This window comes from Atta colombica, unplaced genomic scaffold (assembly GCF_001594045.1).
Source record: "Atta colombica isolate Treedump-2 unplaced genomic scaffold, Acol1.0 scaffold198, whole genome shotgun sequence".
NCBI classification, from domain to species: domain Eukaryota; kingdom Metazoa; phylum Arthropoda; class Insecta; order Hymenoptera; family Formicidae; genus Atta; species Atta colombica.
This window is the reverse complement of record NW_017259291.1, coordinates 4,408,037-4,426,777: the sequence shown is the minus strand read 5'-3', so window position 1 is coordinate 4,426,777 and position 18,741 is coordinate 4,408,037. Positions and strand designations below refer to the sequence as shown.

Sequence of the window (18,741 nt, the reverse complement as noted above, 5' to 3'; positions counted from 1 at the left end):
TATATATATATATATAAAACTTTAAGTTTTTAAGTCCCACGGGCAACATTATGGTAATAAAAGCATAAGAATTCCGGTCACGGGTCAATTCCCTGACGCGGGTGTTTTCTCGAGCGATGCTATTTTTAACTGTAACGTTTCTTGCAGATCACGTGGATCGATGGACTGGGCAACGTGCTACGCCATGGCATCAAAACCACGAAGGAAGCGTACGATAACGGTCCGCTGATTACTGTAAAGTCCGTCCTGAGAGTGATGCCGCGAAAGGATCACGACAACACGACTTTCACGTGCCAAAGTCAAAATATGGCGGATCGTTCGCCGCAAAGCGCCAAACTTCGCGTCGAGGTACGTACAAAGTAATTGGGCCTCACTCTTAGTGCGCACTACACGATAAGAACTTGAACAGTTGGAAATACATAAGGTATAATATCATGAAATAAGTCTGTAAACTGTGTCAGCAAGACGGCGAGAAATCGAAGAAAAATAAAAGAAAATGAGAAGCGGGGGAAGATAGAAATCTCGTTTAAAGGAAAATAAAATCACTGGCCTTTTATGCGCGCGCGTTCTTTTTACTCGCTGACCGGAGGAAGAAATTAACGCGAGTCGCGCAAAAGCAGGGCCCGGGACGGGACAGAGAGGAGGGTAACAAGGGTAACGAGGCGACGTATAATAATTAACGTCGTGTCTTGAGAAGCGGTTAGCGCGCGGTAATCGCCATCCGTTGGCGCAACTTTCGTGCTGCGAACGCGCGCGAGTACTTTGGCGCGTTCTCCGGGTACTACTTCCGCCCTCTTTTCTTCAGAGACGTAGACTCCATTATCCGAAGTGGCAAAGGGAACAAATAGTTTCATGGAAAAGGGCAACGAAGCGAACTCGCAGAGATTTTTACCCGAGCAGAACATTCGAATTTGTGACGGCGACGACGACGATGACGATGACGACGACGACGACGACGACGACGACGACGACGACGACGACGACGACGACGACGAGAACGAGGACGGAGATGGCGCGATATTGCGAACACACCGACTGCCCGACCTGCAGAGAAAATTCTCACGAGTTATTACTTAACTCTTTTACACTGGTGCCGGATATATTACTCGCGCTTTTCACGACTCCTAATATATAAGTTCGACGTTAATATCGTGTTCTAATTGGAAGCAATTCTTACGCAAGTGAGTTCAAGCAAACTCCTATTTCTTTGATGTGATTTCTTTTTTATCATCCACGCACGTGTCGACAAAATGAAGAAAAACTTAATTTTTGATATATAGAGAGAATATTTTATCTTTATTACATAATGATAAATTTTTCTTCTTGATTCAGAGTGGATTTCTACTAAAATATCTGTTATTAACTTCTTCTTTTAGATTATATAACGTTTTTATATCGAATAAATCCCAATATAATATTAATATCAAAAATAAATCTTTTAATATCTATTAAATTTAATATTTAAATAAAAAAAATCTTTAAATACTAAAATTCTATTTAAATGTATTCCAAGTTTAATGCAGAATAGCTGTATTACTAACGGCGATTTTTCAAGTTTATGCTCATAAAAGTATTAATCGTTAATATTTTCGATGGAAGAAAATTTATATTATTTGATCGAAACAATCAGATAGTCAAAGAAAACATAATGAATCGAGGAAACAAATGCAACACAATGCAACAAATGCCTCGTTATTTAAATTAATTTTTAAATTGTGCAAAAAAATTATAGCCTTAAAAAGGATAGAGTTTCAAATAACATGATAAATATACGGCCCTAAAAGGTTTCAGACAAAATTTGAACAGATAAAATTTCATTCAATTCTGAAAGTGTATCGAGCGTGAGTAATATACTACGGGATATATCTCCTATTTCCCTTGTGAAATATATAACGAACGCTTCGAAAATTTCAAACGTGTAGTAATGGATATGATCATTATTATTCCGGACTACGCACGTAGCACAGCTCGGTACGAAAGCGCGACAGTTCGATTTCTACATGATGAGAAGCTTAGAAAATGGAGAAAGGCGATTCACGTATTTTGTTTTCAGGTACGTTACGCACCAAAGGTGTCCCTCTCAAAGATCGATCGCATCGTCGAAGGTTCCGAGCTTAGATTCAAGTGTTGCGCCGAGGCCAATCCACCTGATGTAGAATATAGGTGAGTATAAAAAACTGACAGATATCGATGATATTTCCATTAATATTGGAAGAGAGGAGATTTAAATATCCGATTCTTCATTAAAATATTATAGAACAATTAATGTAGTTATGTCAGCTCTTAGAGATCATAAAAACTGTATTTTATTCTAAAATGTACGGAGCTGATAAAAAGTGCACACATAAAATTAACAAAAAAATAATTATTTATTAAAAACAGAAGAATAAGATTTCTCTCTACGCGGTAATTCGAACTTTACTCTAAATCAGGTCGCCGAGTTGTTCAATAAAGTCAATATAGAACACGAGTTCAAAATAGTTGCTTAACAGTTATTCTCTATGTACCTATAATTACCATACAATAAGTAAAATATTGATGACAGGAGGAGACCAATATAAAAGATGACGAATAATGCACGATTAAATTTTTCTATAACATTAAAAATCATCGTGATCGATCGATAAAATACCAAATGCTCCGTTTTAATTTTTGTCTGAAATATTTTTCCAAACTTTCGGGTATTTGCTGGGAAAATATTTGCCAGAAAGTGGCTTCGATCGAAACTGAAACTTCCCTTTCTGCATGCACAAATAAAATATGACGTACATAGGCGATTCAACTCATATCAGCTTCCCTTCCTTAAAGCGATCGGTTCTCTTAAGCTGCTTAAAGTTTCCAAAATATCGATAGTTTCTCACGATATCGTGTCGCTACAGGTGAGCGACGCCATCGGCGCAGCGAGCACGCGAGGGCGCGTAAGCAAAACGTGAGTCGCGTTGTTCGTACATTGGCTGCGAGCGACAAAGAGAAGGTGGATGATCGATATCCGTCTCTCTACAAAGAGGACAATGTCAAATTCAGGACGGTATTGCGCGCGCACGTGTTAACGTGGAGCGCGTTTGCGGGTTTCGCCTAGCGGGCCCGCTTTGATTGCTTTTAAATTATTCGTTACGCAACATCCCGCCGGGGGAAAAAAACTGTTCACCCTGGATGACGCGTTGTATTAATTTACGAGATTATCGGATGGTCGCTCGAATTAAATCGGCTCGACGAAAATATCACCCCCCGAGAAAGCGCAGATTGCATATTTAAAAAAAACATTACCACAATTTGTAAAATCAAGTCCTTTTTTTTTATGTTTTTTAGACGAGGCTTTCGATCGTTTAGCGTGAATTGTATTGACGCGCAATGTACGTATACGGTACTCCATACTCTTTTATATCGCTGCTGCGTTTCGCTGTGCGAGTTTAAATTAACTTCATATATAATCAAAGGTAGAAACAAAAGGATTTCGATTTGCAACGATTTTTTGCGACTGAGATTTAAATTGTGGTTCTTTTTCCGTACATAAACTGAACGGAAAGCTTTTACACGGATACAAAAGCTCAAAATCGTTTTCTTTTCCTTTTTTTCGTGTCACGGACTTTCTCCAGGCGTAGGTGATGTGTATGCGTTAAAGCTCCGTGGAAAAAAAGAAACTTGATCCGCTTATGGGACTTCACGGACAGTAGGGTAGACAGAGAAGTGAGTAAAGAGTAGCGAGAGAACCACATTGTATTGACGATAACGAACGTTAGTTACCAGTCACTTTAACAGCTTTTATAGCTTCCGCAGCTTTTTTATAACTTTCACAACGGTCGTCGTCGCGCCACTGTTCGTAAAAAAAAGATCCGAATGCAAGTGAAAACTGAGAAAGCGACGAGACCAGCGACATGATTTGCCATGTTCTCGCGCGTTAAGTAACGAGATGACAAAGTAACAAAATCTTCTATCGTATCAGTTTTTAAATGATCTCTCATTACAGCAGAGAAAGGACGTATAATATTCAAGGAAATGTAGGAAACTCAGATAAGAGATAACTTAACTCGTTGGACTAATTAATTTCGGATACTAATTAAATTTGCGTTATTTCATTTCCGTGATCACAATCACTTTGATAAATTCTCGAGTTACAGAAAATAGAATGATATAAAAAATACATTCTTATTATCGTGTAGTTGAATTTGCTGCTCTATCCAAATTATTACATTTATGAAGAAAGCAATTAATATTACAAAATTAGAAAATAAATTTTAAATCGGAGCACGTATAAACTCTTCGAGAAAGGCTTGTTTCTTGAAATATTTTTCTCTCTCGCTAGAAATGAGAAATAACTCCTTCTGATGACAAATACATATAACGTATTACAACTCGAGATAGAAAGGTATTGCTGGAATCATAAAACTTCTTTCAATCTCGCTACGAAGTAAAATATCTTCCTAAAGTTAGATCGTGTCTTCCGCAAACACTATAGATGCGTGTACACGAAAGAGTTGAACTTTGCCGGAAGATACGAGATGACCTACAGACATTTCAATGTTTATCGAGTCGTTATGGCACGGTATTCGCGCGAATATACGTTGCACAGCGCTTTTGCCGGCATCTTTGCGAGGTAAATTGTCTGTCGGACGGCTCCGATAAAATCGATTGCAATGCGAAGGGTGAAGAGCGCGAGAAAGGAGGGAGTTAGTAGAGGGTGGCGAAGGGTGGTGGGTCTCTCTTGTCTAGAGACACACGAGCTTGGTAAGTCGTCGTTCCGGTTCGATTCGGTTCTTCTCTCACTCACTCTTTCTTCTTCTCCCTGATTGTACGCGAAGGCCGTTTCGTCGCTGTGAAAAGCGCAGCCTGCCCTCTCCCGTTTATTACCATTCGAAACGACGACGTTGAGGTTCTTTTCCCCGATTGTGCAGCCAAACGATGCTCAAGATAAATCGCTCAGATCCTTCGTGAAGATGCCTCAGTTGGCAAAAGTCGAGTGGCAAGAATAGCTCGCGATAAAGAAATGTCATAAAGTACGTGTAAAATGTCAACCAAACCAAATTTACCGTGCTCGTTGATTAATTTAAAATCGACTTCTCTCTACATTGTAAATATTGAGAAATTAATCATTTTTCAATTATAAAAACGATCGAAAATGAAATTAAATTTGAGAGACAAATAAATGTTAAGATAATTTTTCATTTAATTTTTAATTAACTAGGACTTTTAGCTTGAGATCTAATTAACGAAATGTTTATCAAGTGTTAAGAGAAAAGTATTCAGTTAAAAAAAAAAAAATCAAATTTAATTAAAAAATACGTGCACATCTTGCATAATTTAGAGATATCTCGTATATATTACGCGAGATCAGCGAAAAAACGGGTATGGCATTGAGTCGCAGAAGTAATCGTTTAAATGCATCGCGTTATTAAAAAGTCGTATTGATCCGGAGCGGGAGATGGCGACGCTAGAAAGTTATAGAACGATAGAAGAAGAAAACGTGATTTGTGTGTGTTTGTGTGTGTGAGTGTATATGTGAAAAACGCCTGATAATCCGTGAGTTTTTGATCTACAACGTCGGCTTATTACACCCATCAATGGTCAAATAATTATAGAGGATAAAGAGAAGAGATGCTATTTTAGACCGTCCTCTTTAAATGACGTTTATTTCGCTTTTCTTTTCCAGATGGTTTATCAACAAGAAAAAGGTGATCGGAGACTACACCACGGAGATGATTATTCATAATGCTACCCGTGAGCTGCACGACGCGACCGTAAAGTGCGAGGTTTCGAATGAAGTCGGTAAAAGTGAGGAGAGCCAAACCCTGGATATAAGATGTAAGTAAAAAGAAAACATTCCCGTAGAAAAAATAACAGTGGAGGTCAATAGAAACTATATTTCTTAGAAACTATCACGTGTTTTAACATGGACTTTTTCTTCGATGCTTAAATTCCGCGATCACGCAAATATTCCAACGTTCATTTTGTGTGGAAAAAAAAATGATAGTTTCAAAGCAGTGGTCTGAAAATACCATCGCGTAAAGATATAAAAATAGACGCGTTGCGCGTTTCGTACGCGCGCTGCTCGACACGTTAGAGAGAATTTCGTTTTACCGTAAAGCCGGTACCTTACAGGCGTGTTAAAGGAGTAATCGCGGTAACGATATAAAATATAGAGCCACGACGCGGAAACGCGCTCTCGAAATAAGCCACGCCGGAATAGACGCACGGCAATAAGGAAGTAACATTTTTTCCCCCTCTCACCCCACGAATTCATTTCGTGCGAAAGCTGACCTGGAGGGGGGGTTAAAATTGAATTTTCTCAGACGGCCCGCAGTTTCGGCACCCGCCGCTCTCTGTGGAAACACATTACGGCGCCACGGAGATCCTGCAGTGCGACGTAGACGGGAATCCAATGCCCGAGATCGAGTGGTACCACGAGGATTCGGACCGAATGGTCGCCAACAGTCCGAACATAAGCGTCGTTGTGAGCTCTGACACTGCCGGCCGTTACTACTGCAAGGCCCGTGTGCGCGGCTTTCCAGAATTAACTGGCCATGCCAACATCTACATTCGCGCGCCGCCCAGCATAGTGTCGCAAAGGATCCAATATGTGCCTGACGAAGGAGTGGTCAAGGTACACACATACATTGATGGAACAATGTTCTTTGATCCGCTATCGGTTAAGTATCATGCTCAGAGCGACTATCATTCGCAAAGGTACATAGGGCCCAACACGTAATTTTCTTGAGTGCCGTCGTGCCGGACATCCCGCGCGTGTGTATTATGAATTATTATTACATGGAAGCATCCCTCCTACCGGAAAGATCTTTTAAGCTGGGGATGGCAATTATCAGGAAGCACTCAGTATAATTTACTCTGGATAATTTAGCTTCATCTGCGGCGTGAAAATACGCTTGAGAGTCTGCTAAGGCGATCAACGTACGGGGTGTTCCAAGTCAATAAACATTTTCACATCAAAACGAGGAGAAAAGTCCGTATTAACGTCTGACCTGAAATGCAATTTTTATAAGCATTTTGTTGATACGAAAGCTCAAGTAAAACAACAGATTACGATAACATCAAAATGATGTCAATATGGATCGTGACTGATAAAAGTGACTTTTAATAATCATTTTGAGATCATTTTGACGTCATCATGACTTGGTGTTCTATCTGGAAAGTTATGATTAAGCAATATGTACATAACCGAATGTAATAATAAACACAATAAGATAAACATTTATCTAAAATTATATTCACTTAAAATTATATCAATTTCAATCTTCATTGAAAAAGGTGTAGACATTTGCGGACATATGTCGATACGAATTTTTATCTCGTATTTCAACTGAGAATGAACTGGCACTCAAAGCTCATCCAAGCGTTTCGCCAGCATTCTATACGTATCCTCACGCTGACACAGGAGTTCACGATGATCGCGCGATGCCATTCCCACATTTTTCTCTCTGCCGATGCTTGAAACACTTTTAGAGAAGACCGAAGAGCGCGGGTCACCCCGGTTGACGAGGGTGAAAGACCGGGGTCGCCGATGAGGGGTGGAATGGGACTCACGCTTAACCGCAATTTTTTTATTTCACCGGCGTTTTTCCCCGATTTGCTTCCCAGGTTAAGTGCACCGCGATATCCGTGCCAAAAGCGGAATCGGTGGTGTGGAGCTTCGCCGGTCGCGAGCTCAATTTCACGTCGAACAATACGCCGTTCTACGTGCAAGAGGAATACGCGGCCGAGAGGATAGTCAGCACTGTCACCCTACTGGATCCCATATCGACGTACTTTGGGGATTACAACTGCACGGTTACGAACAGCTTCGGCACGGATTCTGTCATCATCAAACTGACAGCACACAGTAAGTATTTGATATCTGATAGATTACTCTCTTACTATCGGCTGATCGCATCTCACCTCTAGATAAGCTTTCGAAGATCTTGCGAATTCGAATGTACATATTGTTGGATAATAGATTCATTTAGCGAAGGATTGCCAAGAATAGATAAAGTGATTTTTCCTTCCTTTCTCCTCATAAAGTTTTAATTTTATTTTTGCTAAATATCGATATATATAATTTTGTAATTTTGATACTATAATTCAATATTTTTTTGAAAGCTTTAAATTAAACAATTAAATAATTTACCGATGATCACAAAGTGAATTTTTCTCTTTTTCTCTTTTTTTGCTAAATATTTAAATATTTGTTATGTAATTTTATATGATACTATAATCAATATTATTTAAAAAGCTAATTAAATTCAATATTTTATTCAGTATTTATGAAATAAACATCGCATTTTTTTACAATCTAGAAATATCAATATTGAATAAATCACTTAGGCTTGGTTGCATCAACGTTACTTTAATTTTAAGCAAGGCTTAAAACTCTCTTTTTTGTCCCTGTCTTTTTTCGGTTTTAAAACGAGATAGAGAGAGTTTTAAGTTTCGCTTAAAATCAAAGTAACGTTGGTGCAACTGGGTCTTAGTAATCATATTTTCCAGAATAAAATCTTTTACGCAATCGCATAAAATTTTAATTCAAATTCCAATTTTACTTAAAATAGAATCTTTAATCTTTTTAATGTAAAATTAATTAAAAAATTAAATTTTGCTTCCTTGGATCTTTACAATTTACTTAATAAGATCCCTTTTTTAACTAAAAATAATGTATATACATCGAATGCTTCCTTTAAAACATTTTTATTTTTAGTATTAATATTTCGTCAAATGTGCAAAATGTATTAATAATATTTTCTGTGTTAAATTTAAGTTTTATATACTCACGATAGCAACGATCTCAATCTTCTTTGAATACTTGAAAACTGGCGATGATTTCTTGATGTGTTTTTCGATACATTTCAATCCGAGATTAATTAAAACATCGATATTGTTCCTAAAATTAGAAAATATTTAATTCTTTTAATCTAAAATTAACTAAGAAATTAAATTTTTGCTACTCTTTTTATCTTAATCTACATATTCTATTTAGTAAAATCTTTTTTAATTTATAAAATTATTTAATTTATAAAATTATTTATATACATCTGTGTTTTTTCTCTGAAGTAATTTTATTTTTAGTTTAAGTATATCACCAAATATACTAAACGTATCTATTATTTGAATTAAATTTAAATCTTCATATACTCACGATCACAGTGACAATCTCAGCTTTGATTGATGCTTTTCTAATGCTTAATTAATTTTTCCTAAAATTAGAAAACTATTTTTTGAAATCTGAAATTAAATTAATTAAAAACTTAAATTTTTCTTTTTGTATCCTCACACAATTCTGTTTGAAAAAAATTTTTTTTTTAATTTTACTTATTTAAAACTGAAGAAATTTTATATACATTAATATTCTTCTTTTAAAGTAATTTTATTTTTAGTCAATGCATGACCAAACGCGCTAAATGTATCTGTTATACAAGCACACAAAACAAAATTTGGTATTTGATCCAGAGATTAGGTCATCTATTCTTGTATGTATTTCATTGAATTCTAATCGCTGTCCAAATGGTCCATTACGTCACATTTTTTTATCGATGAAAAATAACTCGATTTTCCAGTATTTTTCAAGCCATTTATGGCCTGGTTTGTAATATGCAAGCTGAGGTAAAAGAGAGAAAGTAAGTCAACGGTAATATACAAGTTTATAAAATTAATATGGCAAGTTAAAAAATCAAAAAATCGAGCTATTTCTGTTGATTTAAAAAAATAGAGCATTTTGGATGTTACTTCGGTTTCAAATCAAAATTCAAAATACATATGAATACCACGATCTAATTTCCAAATAAAAAAATTTATGTGTGCTTGCGTCATCTGAATTAAATTTAAATTCTATCATCTATTTTCTATAGCTGAACATTTTTAGAAAAGTGAAATAGATATATTTAATATCTGATGAAGCGACAAAAAAATTCTAGTGCAGGAATGAAAAACAGGAAAGAGTTGTATCTTAAAATGAGGTGAAAGTTACATTGGTGAATATTTAGTAAATTTTATTGGTATGTGTGTGTCAATATTTAGACAATTTCATTGGTCAATATTTAATAAATTTCATTTTTAATGTTCATTAATGCTCGCTTTTATAAATTTTCATCTCATTGCAAGATACACAATCTCCTCATCTTTTATATACTCACAATCACTGGCTTCTCTCGATAGAAACTGACGATCCTTCGATGTATTCCGAAATTACACTCATGGATATAATAATATATTCATATATTCTCCCATTATCGATCGCTAAATTAAATTACTAACGATATATGACTGATTTATCACCTGATATAATGAGACGGCGCTTCCGGACTCGTTCCCGATTTTCTGTTGTTTTCGATCTAATGTTTTCGCGCGACACAAAATTCCGAGAAGTGACAACATCACCGATTCCGGGAAGACGCGCGACGCGAGCAAATGGCGGACACGAAGGTCGGCCGTTATCCGAATATTCTAGACGAGCACAGAATCATCCGTCTCCGTTGATCCACGATGGAGATTTCTCTCCTTCGATGCTTTTCGATGTTCCGGGATGCTGAATAACACTTGCGACGCGGATGAACGAAATATGGGAAACGGATAGATTTTTGTCGACGAACCCTGCCCGCGTCGCAACACGTACTGACCGGCAGTTGAGTAAAATTCAGTTACGTGACCGCGGATAACTTCACACGTTCCGTAAAAATTCCAGACGGATCGCCGATTTCGAGTCCCGAGTGGCGTATTAATCACGATCGCACTGGTCAATTAACACGATTGCTCGTCACTAGATTCAGTATCGCCGACGCTCGCTGTACGCAGAATTTATTGCAGCTTATCCGGTAAAAAGACATGAAAAACCGTAGCGATTGTGTGATCCGCCATGTCCCGAAGAACGCGCAACACATAATGCCGTTACTAGGTGGTAAAAAAAATTTGGTAACACGACTCGCGGCTAACTTCGCGCGCTTTGGAAAATTTTCCGCCGATTTCGAGGCTCGAGAGAGCGTTTACATGAATCGCGATCATATGAGCTAGTTAACAGTTTAACACATCGATTAACACACATCGATTAACACATCATGACAATCATCCGTTTTGAATTCAATATTCTAGATACTTGTTTATACACAGGGTTTATCCAAGACGAGTAAAAAGACGCGAAGATACGCGACGATTGCGATCCGACATGCTTCACTGAGAAGCGTGTGACACGTAATGCCATACTAGGCGGTTAAAAAAGTTTGGTAACGTGACCTGCGGCTAACTTCGCGCGCGCTCCGGAAAATTTTCCGATGAGACGGCCGTCAACGTCGAGGCTCGAGAAACATTAATCTGATTAATCGCGATCATGCAAGCCAGTTAATACATCGTGACAATCACCCGTGTCGAATTCAGTATCCCCTCGTTTGTATGTATGTAGGATTTAATGGGATTGGAGTAAAAAGACGCGAAGATACGCGACGATTGTGATCCGACATGCACCGAGAAGCGCGCGACACGTACTGCCGCAGGTGATTAGGGAAATTTGATCACGTGACCGCGGCTAACTTCGTATAAGATTTTCTAACCGATCGAGCGGAAAGTGACGGGCGCCGATCGCAAGACATGTTAATCGCAATTACATGGGCCGAATAATAGATGATTTTTATATCGCTCGGCTCGATATTCCTGATACTCGTTTCTACGCTGAATTTACCTTCACTTGGGGATGGGTAAAAAGACGAAAGGCTCGCAAAACGCCGGCGATTGTAATTCGACATGCACTCGGGAGGCGCGCGTACCGGTCTACCGACTGGTGATTAGCAAAATTCGACACGTCACGCTAATTTCATGCGTCGCGATGTTTTGCTAAAATGCCGAAAGGATATTAACACTGCCGACGGGGACGCGTAAAACTGCCCTTTACCTGGGCACAACGCGTTGTATTTTCCATTTTAAAGCGCATTCATCAGAGAGCAAAGACACTTAACTATTATATATAGACAAAAAGCACTTAACTATTATTGGCGTATTTTTAACATGTCCTTTATCCTGACTTTCCTGAAAGCTTATGAATAGCTTGCAAAGTGAAAATTATAAATTATATAATTTTTATAAATTTTTATCTTATACATATTAATCGTCGACTAGCAGGTCTTTTTAGAAAAAGACAAAAGTAGACTATTCGTCGTTTCACAAAAAGACTATGATATTAATACTTTTTTAACTCTTCACCAGCAGCTGTGATCTTTAAAGACACGATCAATTTGATTGTGAACATTTTGATTGTGAATTTTAGTAGATAAATTTCTTGATAGATAAATTTAAATCTGTAAAATAAATAAAATACAATCTGATAATAAAAGTTCCTTGTTAAAGCTTTGACACATATATCAGAATTTTTTTAGATTTTTATATAATTTGGAATAATAAAAAATTTATTCTAAATAGAAATTTTCGAAAAATATAGTAAATTTGTAATTATTAGAAATTATATAAAAATCTAAAAGAATTCTGATATGTGTCAAAACTTTAACAAGGAATATTTATTATCGAATTTTTTGAAGACTTCTGCTGACGGAAGGAAATAAAATTCATGTTATCGACGGGGTTAAAATGCCTCAAATAAAATTAAATTAAAACATCAAATCGGGCAAGCTTATAATATTCAATCAAATATCGAGCTTATAATATTCAATTAAAATATCAAAATATAAATCAATAAAAATGAGATTATCCCATTAAGATCAAATCCGCTAAACATAAACTAATAATAACATTATATCAATGTTATAATTCCCTACTCAATAATATGACTGTTATGGATAACATGTGTTATATTATATGTAAAATGTTGAGTGGGAAATTATAATATTATTTATAACAATATTGTTAGTTTGTTTGTGTTTAGCGGGAATTATTTTCTTCTCTAATCGCGATAGCAATAATGAGTATATTTTTAGGACAAGAAATAATGGCGTTGATCGAAATGCTACGTTTCGTTATAAGGTCATCTCGTAATGAAAGAGTACCGTGTCGTTGTAATTTTAAACATATATATATACTTGAAGGACGAATGTATAATTCACGCCCGTATTGTCTCTCACTGAGTAATCATTAAAACAAAAGAAGGATATATTAAAGGCGTTGTTACAAAGAGAAAGTTCTAATTTTACAATTGCGATATTAACGATTATGAGAAGCCATGTTTGCTCATGAGAAGCAAACAATATGAGCTAATTGTAACTCGACGCGAATATATTATATGCTCATATGTGTACATAGGGTATACACGTTTGCTTTGTAGTAGTCATTCGTATTTTCTAAATGTGAAAGAAAAGTTTCTCTCGTGAAAAGCTTTCTCGCGTGAGAGAACAAAATATCTTTTATTTTAATAATTTCGATATTTTCGTTGAGAAAGAGTCGACTATAAATATGTTTAATAACCTATATAATCTAAATTTTTTATGATAATATAGATTATATAAAAAATTTATTAAAAAGTTATATAGTTTTATCGTTTTGATATCATAAGCATAATATAGATCTGTTATGATAATCTATTACAGTAATTACGACATATTAAAAATTTATATAGTTTTATTATTCTAACATTATAAGCGTTTCATTGTTGATATAATGGAAACTACGTAAATTTTTCTCTTTGATTATATATCAAATTCATGGAAACAGATGTAGGTCTAATGGACATAGACAGTGTGTTATAAATCGGTTCGCTTTTTCCAAGAAGATCGAAACTGTGTAAAGTAGTTTAAGAACGATTAGGGAGTTGAAATATTACCAGAGTCTCTTACCACACGTATTCACCGAGATAACACCGATGATATACGTAGATATTTTGCGTACATTTAAATAAAAACAAGGAAATAAGATACCTATCTAAATGTCTGGTTGAACGTATATCACCGTGTTTATTCAAAACATTTTTAACCACTGTTTACTCAAGAAAATGATGTGTATTTCTACTTTTCGGAATTGACATTGTTTCAGATAGAAATATAGCTCTCCCATAACTGTAAGCTTTTTGAGCAAAAGCCAACGAGCTATCTTTTTATATAATAATTTCAATTCTTTTGTACCGAGACTTTTACGATGTTCCGGAAAATCACAATTTGTAAGCGTAATACGTCCATGACGGAAAGCTTCATCACCATTCAATACTTCTAAAAGATCAGAGAGATTCTAGATCAGCTCATTTGCGCGACTAGCTCTTCAGTTAATGATTTGCAAACTACTTTAACCGCTACTCACGATCAAATAATTACCTTCGACAAATGACTCACTATTAATGTATATCAAACGTTATAATCTCTTTTCGAGTCACTATGTAATTGCTATTACATTCCGCAACTTAATTCTAAGAAAGGGAAATATAATAGGAGTGGAAAAACTTCCGTAAAAAGTGGCACAGTTGATAAACATGACTATCGAATTTATTACAGTGGTAAATAGAAGCTTATGCTTAATCTGTAAAAGTATGACAAAAAAGATACACGCTGAAGATTTATATATTACTGTTATTCAAGTGAAAGGTCTGGAATTCGATGTTATTGACTTGTGCCACTTTTCAAGCGGCGATGCGTATATTAATTAACGCGCCTCGCTCTTCTTCATATGGTAAACGAGATTTTAACCAGACGTGACGTTTAGCGTTGATTCCAGTCGATTGGCAACTGATCTTGATCATCGCCGGGCTGGTTGTCTGCGTGATCCTAATTGGCATAATAGTCATACTCATTCTACAATGTCGCGATCGTATTAAGCAGCCACGACCGCGTACGGCACAGAATCAAGAGACTGATTTGCGTAAGTAATTGTGACATTAATATATATAGATAATACATTAATATATATAGATACATACAAAACATTGTATCGACAGAATGTTACAAGAAAAATTAATCTCTTTAGATCTGATTTTAACGAAATCAAGTTAAAAAATCTTTAGTATTCAAATGTATTTTAATAAGTAATAAACAATTGATTTTTTTCAAAAAATTTTGACTGTGTTGATAGAATTAAATAATTTCAACAGATAATGTCTTCAAATTGATGATTATATTACAATTTACTCTGATTCTGAAGGGGTTAAAGTAACGAATGTTATACCAATTTAATTACTAAATTTTTCAAGACATTTGTTCAACCTCGTTGCCTCTTTCCCTGATTCATATAGAGGAAACGGATTCTAATGCCGATCGATACAGAGAAAGCGATAGGAGCAGCAACCTCTCGGATGTCAAAGCGGACATCAGAGCGGGATCCAGTGTTAGCAACGCGGAAAGTGTGACAGCCCTTGACAGTGAAGGCGAAGGAAGTACCAGAGGAGTAAACGCTTTGGCGCTTGCTGGACCAGTGCCGAATCCATTATCCGGTTATCGTTATAGCGCTGATTATACTGAGCCTTCCTTCCCGCCGAAGAACAACGTAAGTCGATTTAATATACTTGCTCTCAAGATACTTTAACGAACGATTGTGAGACCTCCTAAATAAACTTGAAGAAAAAGATCCAACTATTTAAGAACAGATTTTTAAAAGAAATTTTTAGAAAAATATTTATAGAGATATTTCTCTCTTACACACAGAAGTAACAATTTTGTTAAAGTATTAAAAAATTTAGTTAGATAAAGATCTGAAAATAATTTCTTTGAATCATTAAAATAATTATGTAAGACTTAAATGTTTAAATGTAAATTCTACATAATTATTTTGATGGCCCAATAAAATTATTTTCAGATCTGTATCTAGCTAAATTTTTGGTTACTTCAGTAAAAAACCGTTCTTTCTGTGCAGCATAGATTTCCAAGAGACGTTCTAAGAATATATTCCCGAAATGTCTCTCAAATAAAGTGTGCATGAATCGTTATTTATGTCTTATTTATTCAATATTAAAAAGTGAGACGTGGCATCTGTTTCTGTAGGATGGCAGTAACAACAACGGTTATGTGCCATACGTTGACTACACTCGCGATTATATGCCACCAACGACACAGAGCATGGGCGCTTCGCGAGAGTCCTTGAGCAGGATATCCACGAGTGGTATCTTATCATCGAAAAAAATCGGACTTAGCTCGGCCAATCTGGGTAGCTCGACTCCACAAACAACGCCGATCGATCCGCGATTTTCCGCGACATATGGCAATCCCTATCTCAGGTAAAACAGATCTCTCTGTCGCTTGTTCACACTGAAAAAGAGTTTATTAAATTTTAATAAATATTTGTTTTATACTACTAACTAAATATTTACCAAATTTATTTACCAAATTTATTTACCAAATGTATACTTCTTTGATACAAGAACTATTAATTTAATTTAAATACAGCTTTTTGTTAAATAAATATTTATATACTGTAAGTAAATATTTCATTAGTACTATATTTAAACAAATATTTATATTAAAATTTAGTAAATTTTTTTCAGTGCAAATACAGGCCAGAAAGAAAACAAAAATTTATTACTTTATTAATCGATATTAAAAACTCTTCCAAAGTATTTTAAAAAATTATTGTTTCTTAAATGTGAGACAATATATAATACAAGAAGAGCGATAGTCTCAGTGTATCTTTACTGTAATATAATTCCTTTCATGTAAGCCAAGGAAATAACCTTCATTCACGCTCGATCAAAGTTCCAAAATTTCTGAGAGTGTCAACATAGCCTCGGAGCTCGCGCGGATGCCTCGGACTAATTATAATTGGCTCGTGTCATTGATCGGCTGCGGATACCTTAGGTGGCATCACGTTCCGTTTACGTATACGTCGCGCGACGCTTGTCATCCTCGTATGCGGGAATCTCATGTCGTACGTGCCAGGAATGCGTTCGTCGCGAACGGCTAAATTAGATATGAGAGCGAGGCACGGCTGTGCCTCGCACGAGCTTCGGGAAATGCTTGCTCTACCTTAAAAAACGGAAATACGATGATTAAAAAATCAACCAAGATGCGATGGAGAATTCCTCAGAAAAAAAAGAACGTAAATTATATTCAAGCTTTCGCGTAAATTTCGTTTGCGACTGCATATTGCATTCTGTTTTTCTCGGGGAACTTTTAAAATTCTTGTTTTGCGTCGCGTTCAGCGGTCCTTTTTTTAAAATTTTATACTCTTCCCACAGAAGATGACCTCGAAGAAAGATCAAAGTATCTCACTATTGTGTCTATATACCAAGTCCACGCTTCGCCACCCGCATCTAGCTCATACGTGCCTTTCCTTACTACTGTTTACCTTCCTCCGCCAAAGATGCACAACAGCAACCCACGTGTTTTGTTTCAGACCCAAAATCCAAGACTCTTTCCGAATCGGACTGAAGTACAAGCCGAAACGAGACGAGACGACTTCCTCGGTTCGACAAATAGAAATGAATTCGTTACGGTTTCAATTCGCGGTTATAACGCTGTAGAATAAAAGTCGACAAAGAACTGTCAACACGTGGAAGTCTCCTAAAATCATCCCTTTTCGAAACAGGGAAAAGTATTTCAAAGAATCGCTTTGCAATGATAAACATGACTGACGGAACTTTGAGATATACTTCCTTGAAGTTTAATTTTAGTTATTTTTGCAATTATCTTTACATCTGTTTAAGATTTAGGGAAGAGGCATGACTTCTCCTGCCCCTCCTGCCTCCTCCTGTCCATAATTATGAGTTTTATTTGTAGCGAGATGAAATAAATATTATTGAACGCAACAGTTAGAATTTAAGATATCTTCTTGCAAACAAACTTTGCTTATTACTTAATTTTGTTAAGTGTCAAATGCCAATTATTAATCATTAATCAAGTGATACGATGAATATACATATATTCTCTAAATTTTTTAAAGAAATCTCACTTTAAAGAATAAAAATTGAGTCAAAAAAGGGAGACTGAATTTTCAATTTTTAAGAGTGAGAATTTACTCTACAAAATGAGATTCCTTTTAAAAGTTTCAGAGTGTAAGTGAGAATACATTTGACGATGCATTGGGTGCTTATATAGCGAAAACGTTGATGTACTCGTGACGCCTGGCAAGAAACGAAACCGCGACGAATTTGCTGGGAGTCAGATTCAGTTACTGTTTACATACTTGTTTCTCGCTTTCTTCTCTTTTCACGATTTAAATTCCAACGCCGGGAAAAAGCCCGATTTCCCGTCACTAACGCTATATTTCTTTCTTGCAAACGAATACAGAATGTCAGCGGCTGAACAGCTCCGACACGCGCCGCACACTGCCGTGCCGGGAGTCACGCCGGCACCACCGCCGTACACGCAGGCAATGAGAATGAATAGCTTGAATACCTTGAACGGCGCTGGCCCTCAGGTTGGTACAATAGTGAAATGTATGTCAAATTCCTAAACGTAGTTACACCGACACCGGAGTGCCGCGGCGCTTCATGCAACTTGGGGTAGATCGGGAGCAAACTGTCAATATTGCAAAGCCATTGCAACTGCGCGCGCGCTACTTTCATTTTGCAACGTTAATCCTTTCCCGTACGGCCCCATTCCAATTCCCCGACGCACGTAAATTTCTACCTGGTAAATTGTTTTTGCCTGCTCTTTGCATCGCATACCTTCGCGTAAGACGCGATGCGCAAAAAGAGCTTCACTCGAAAAAAAAAAGAAGAAATTGAAAATCTAATAATCAGGTAAGTTGTATTTCAAGATACGATTTCGGGTTAGCTTTTATTCGGTCTGGATTTAATTTTAGAGAATGTAAGCTCGGTATTAAAGGATGCATATAAATATATGGATTTCGGTAATTACACAGATGCGCATGGATTGCGATAGAATTAAATTGATTTATTTCTTGTCGTTT

The 18,741-nt window shown here is 36.4% G+C and overlaps 1 protein-coding gene across 1 annotated transcript in view; it reads left to right on the top strand.

The window, feature by feature from the left end:
- LOC108686991 (irregular chiasm C-roughest protein-like) overlaps positions 1 to 18,741 on the top strand; it is a 125,996-nt gene that overhangs the window by 106,003 nt on the left and 1,252 nt on the right. The window contains exons 4-12 of the mRNA XM_018192538.1: positions 148 to 348; positions 2,054 to 2,163; positions 5,648 to 5,799; positions 6,288 to 6,598; positions 7,591 to 7,831; positions 14,605 to 14,760; positions 15,131 to 15,381; positions 15,876 to 16,108; positions 18,117 to 18,246. Of these exons, the coding sequence (XP_018048027.1) occupies positions 148 to 348; positions 2,054 to 2,163; positions 5,648 to 5,799; positions 6,288 to 6,598; positions 7,591 to 7,831; positions 14,605 to 14,760; positions 15,131 to 15,381; positions 15,876 to 16,108; positions 18,117 to 18,246 (1,785 nt within the window). The remainder of the gene's footprint in view (positions 1 to 147; positions 349 to 2,053; positions 2,164 to 5,647; positions 5,800 to 6,287; positions 6,599 to 7,590; positions 7,832 to 14,604; positions 14,761 to 15,130; positions 15,382 to 15,875; positions 16,109 to 18,116; positions 18,247 to 18,741) is intronic.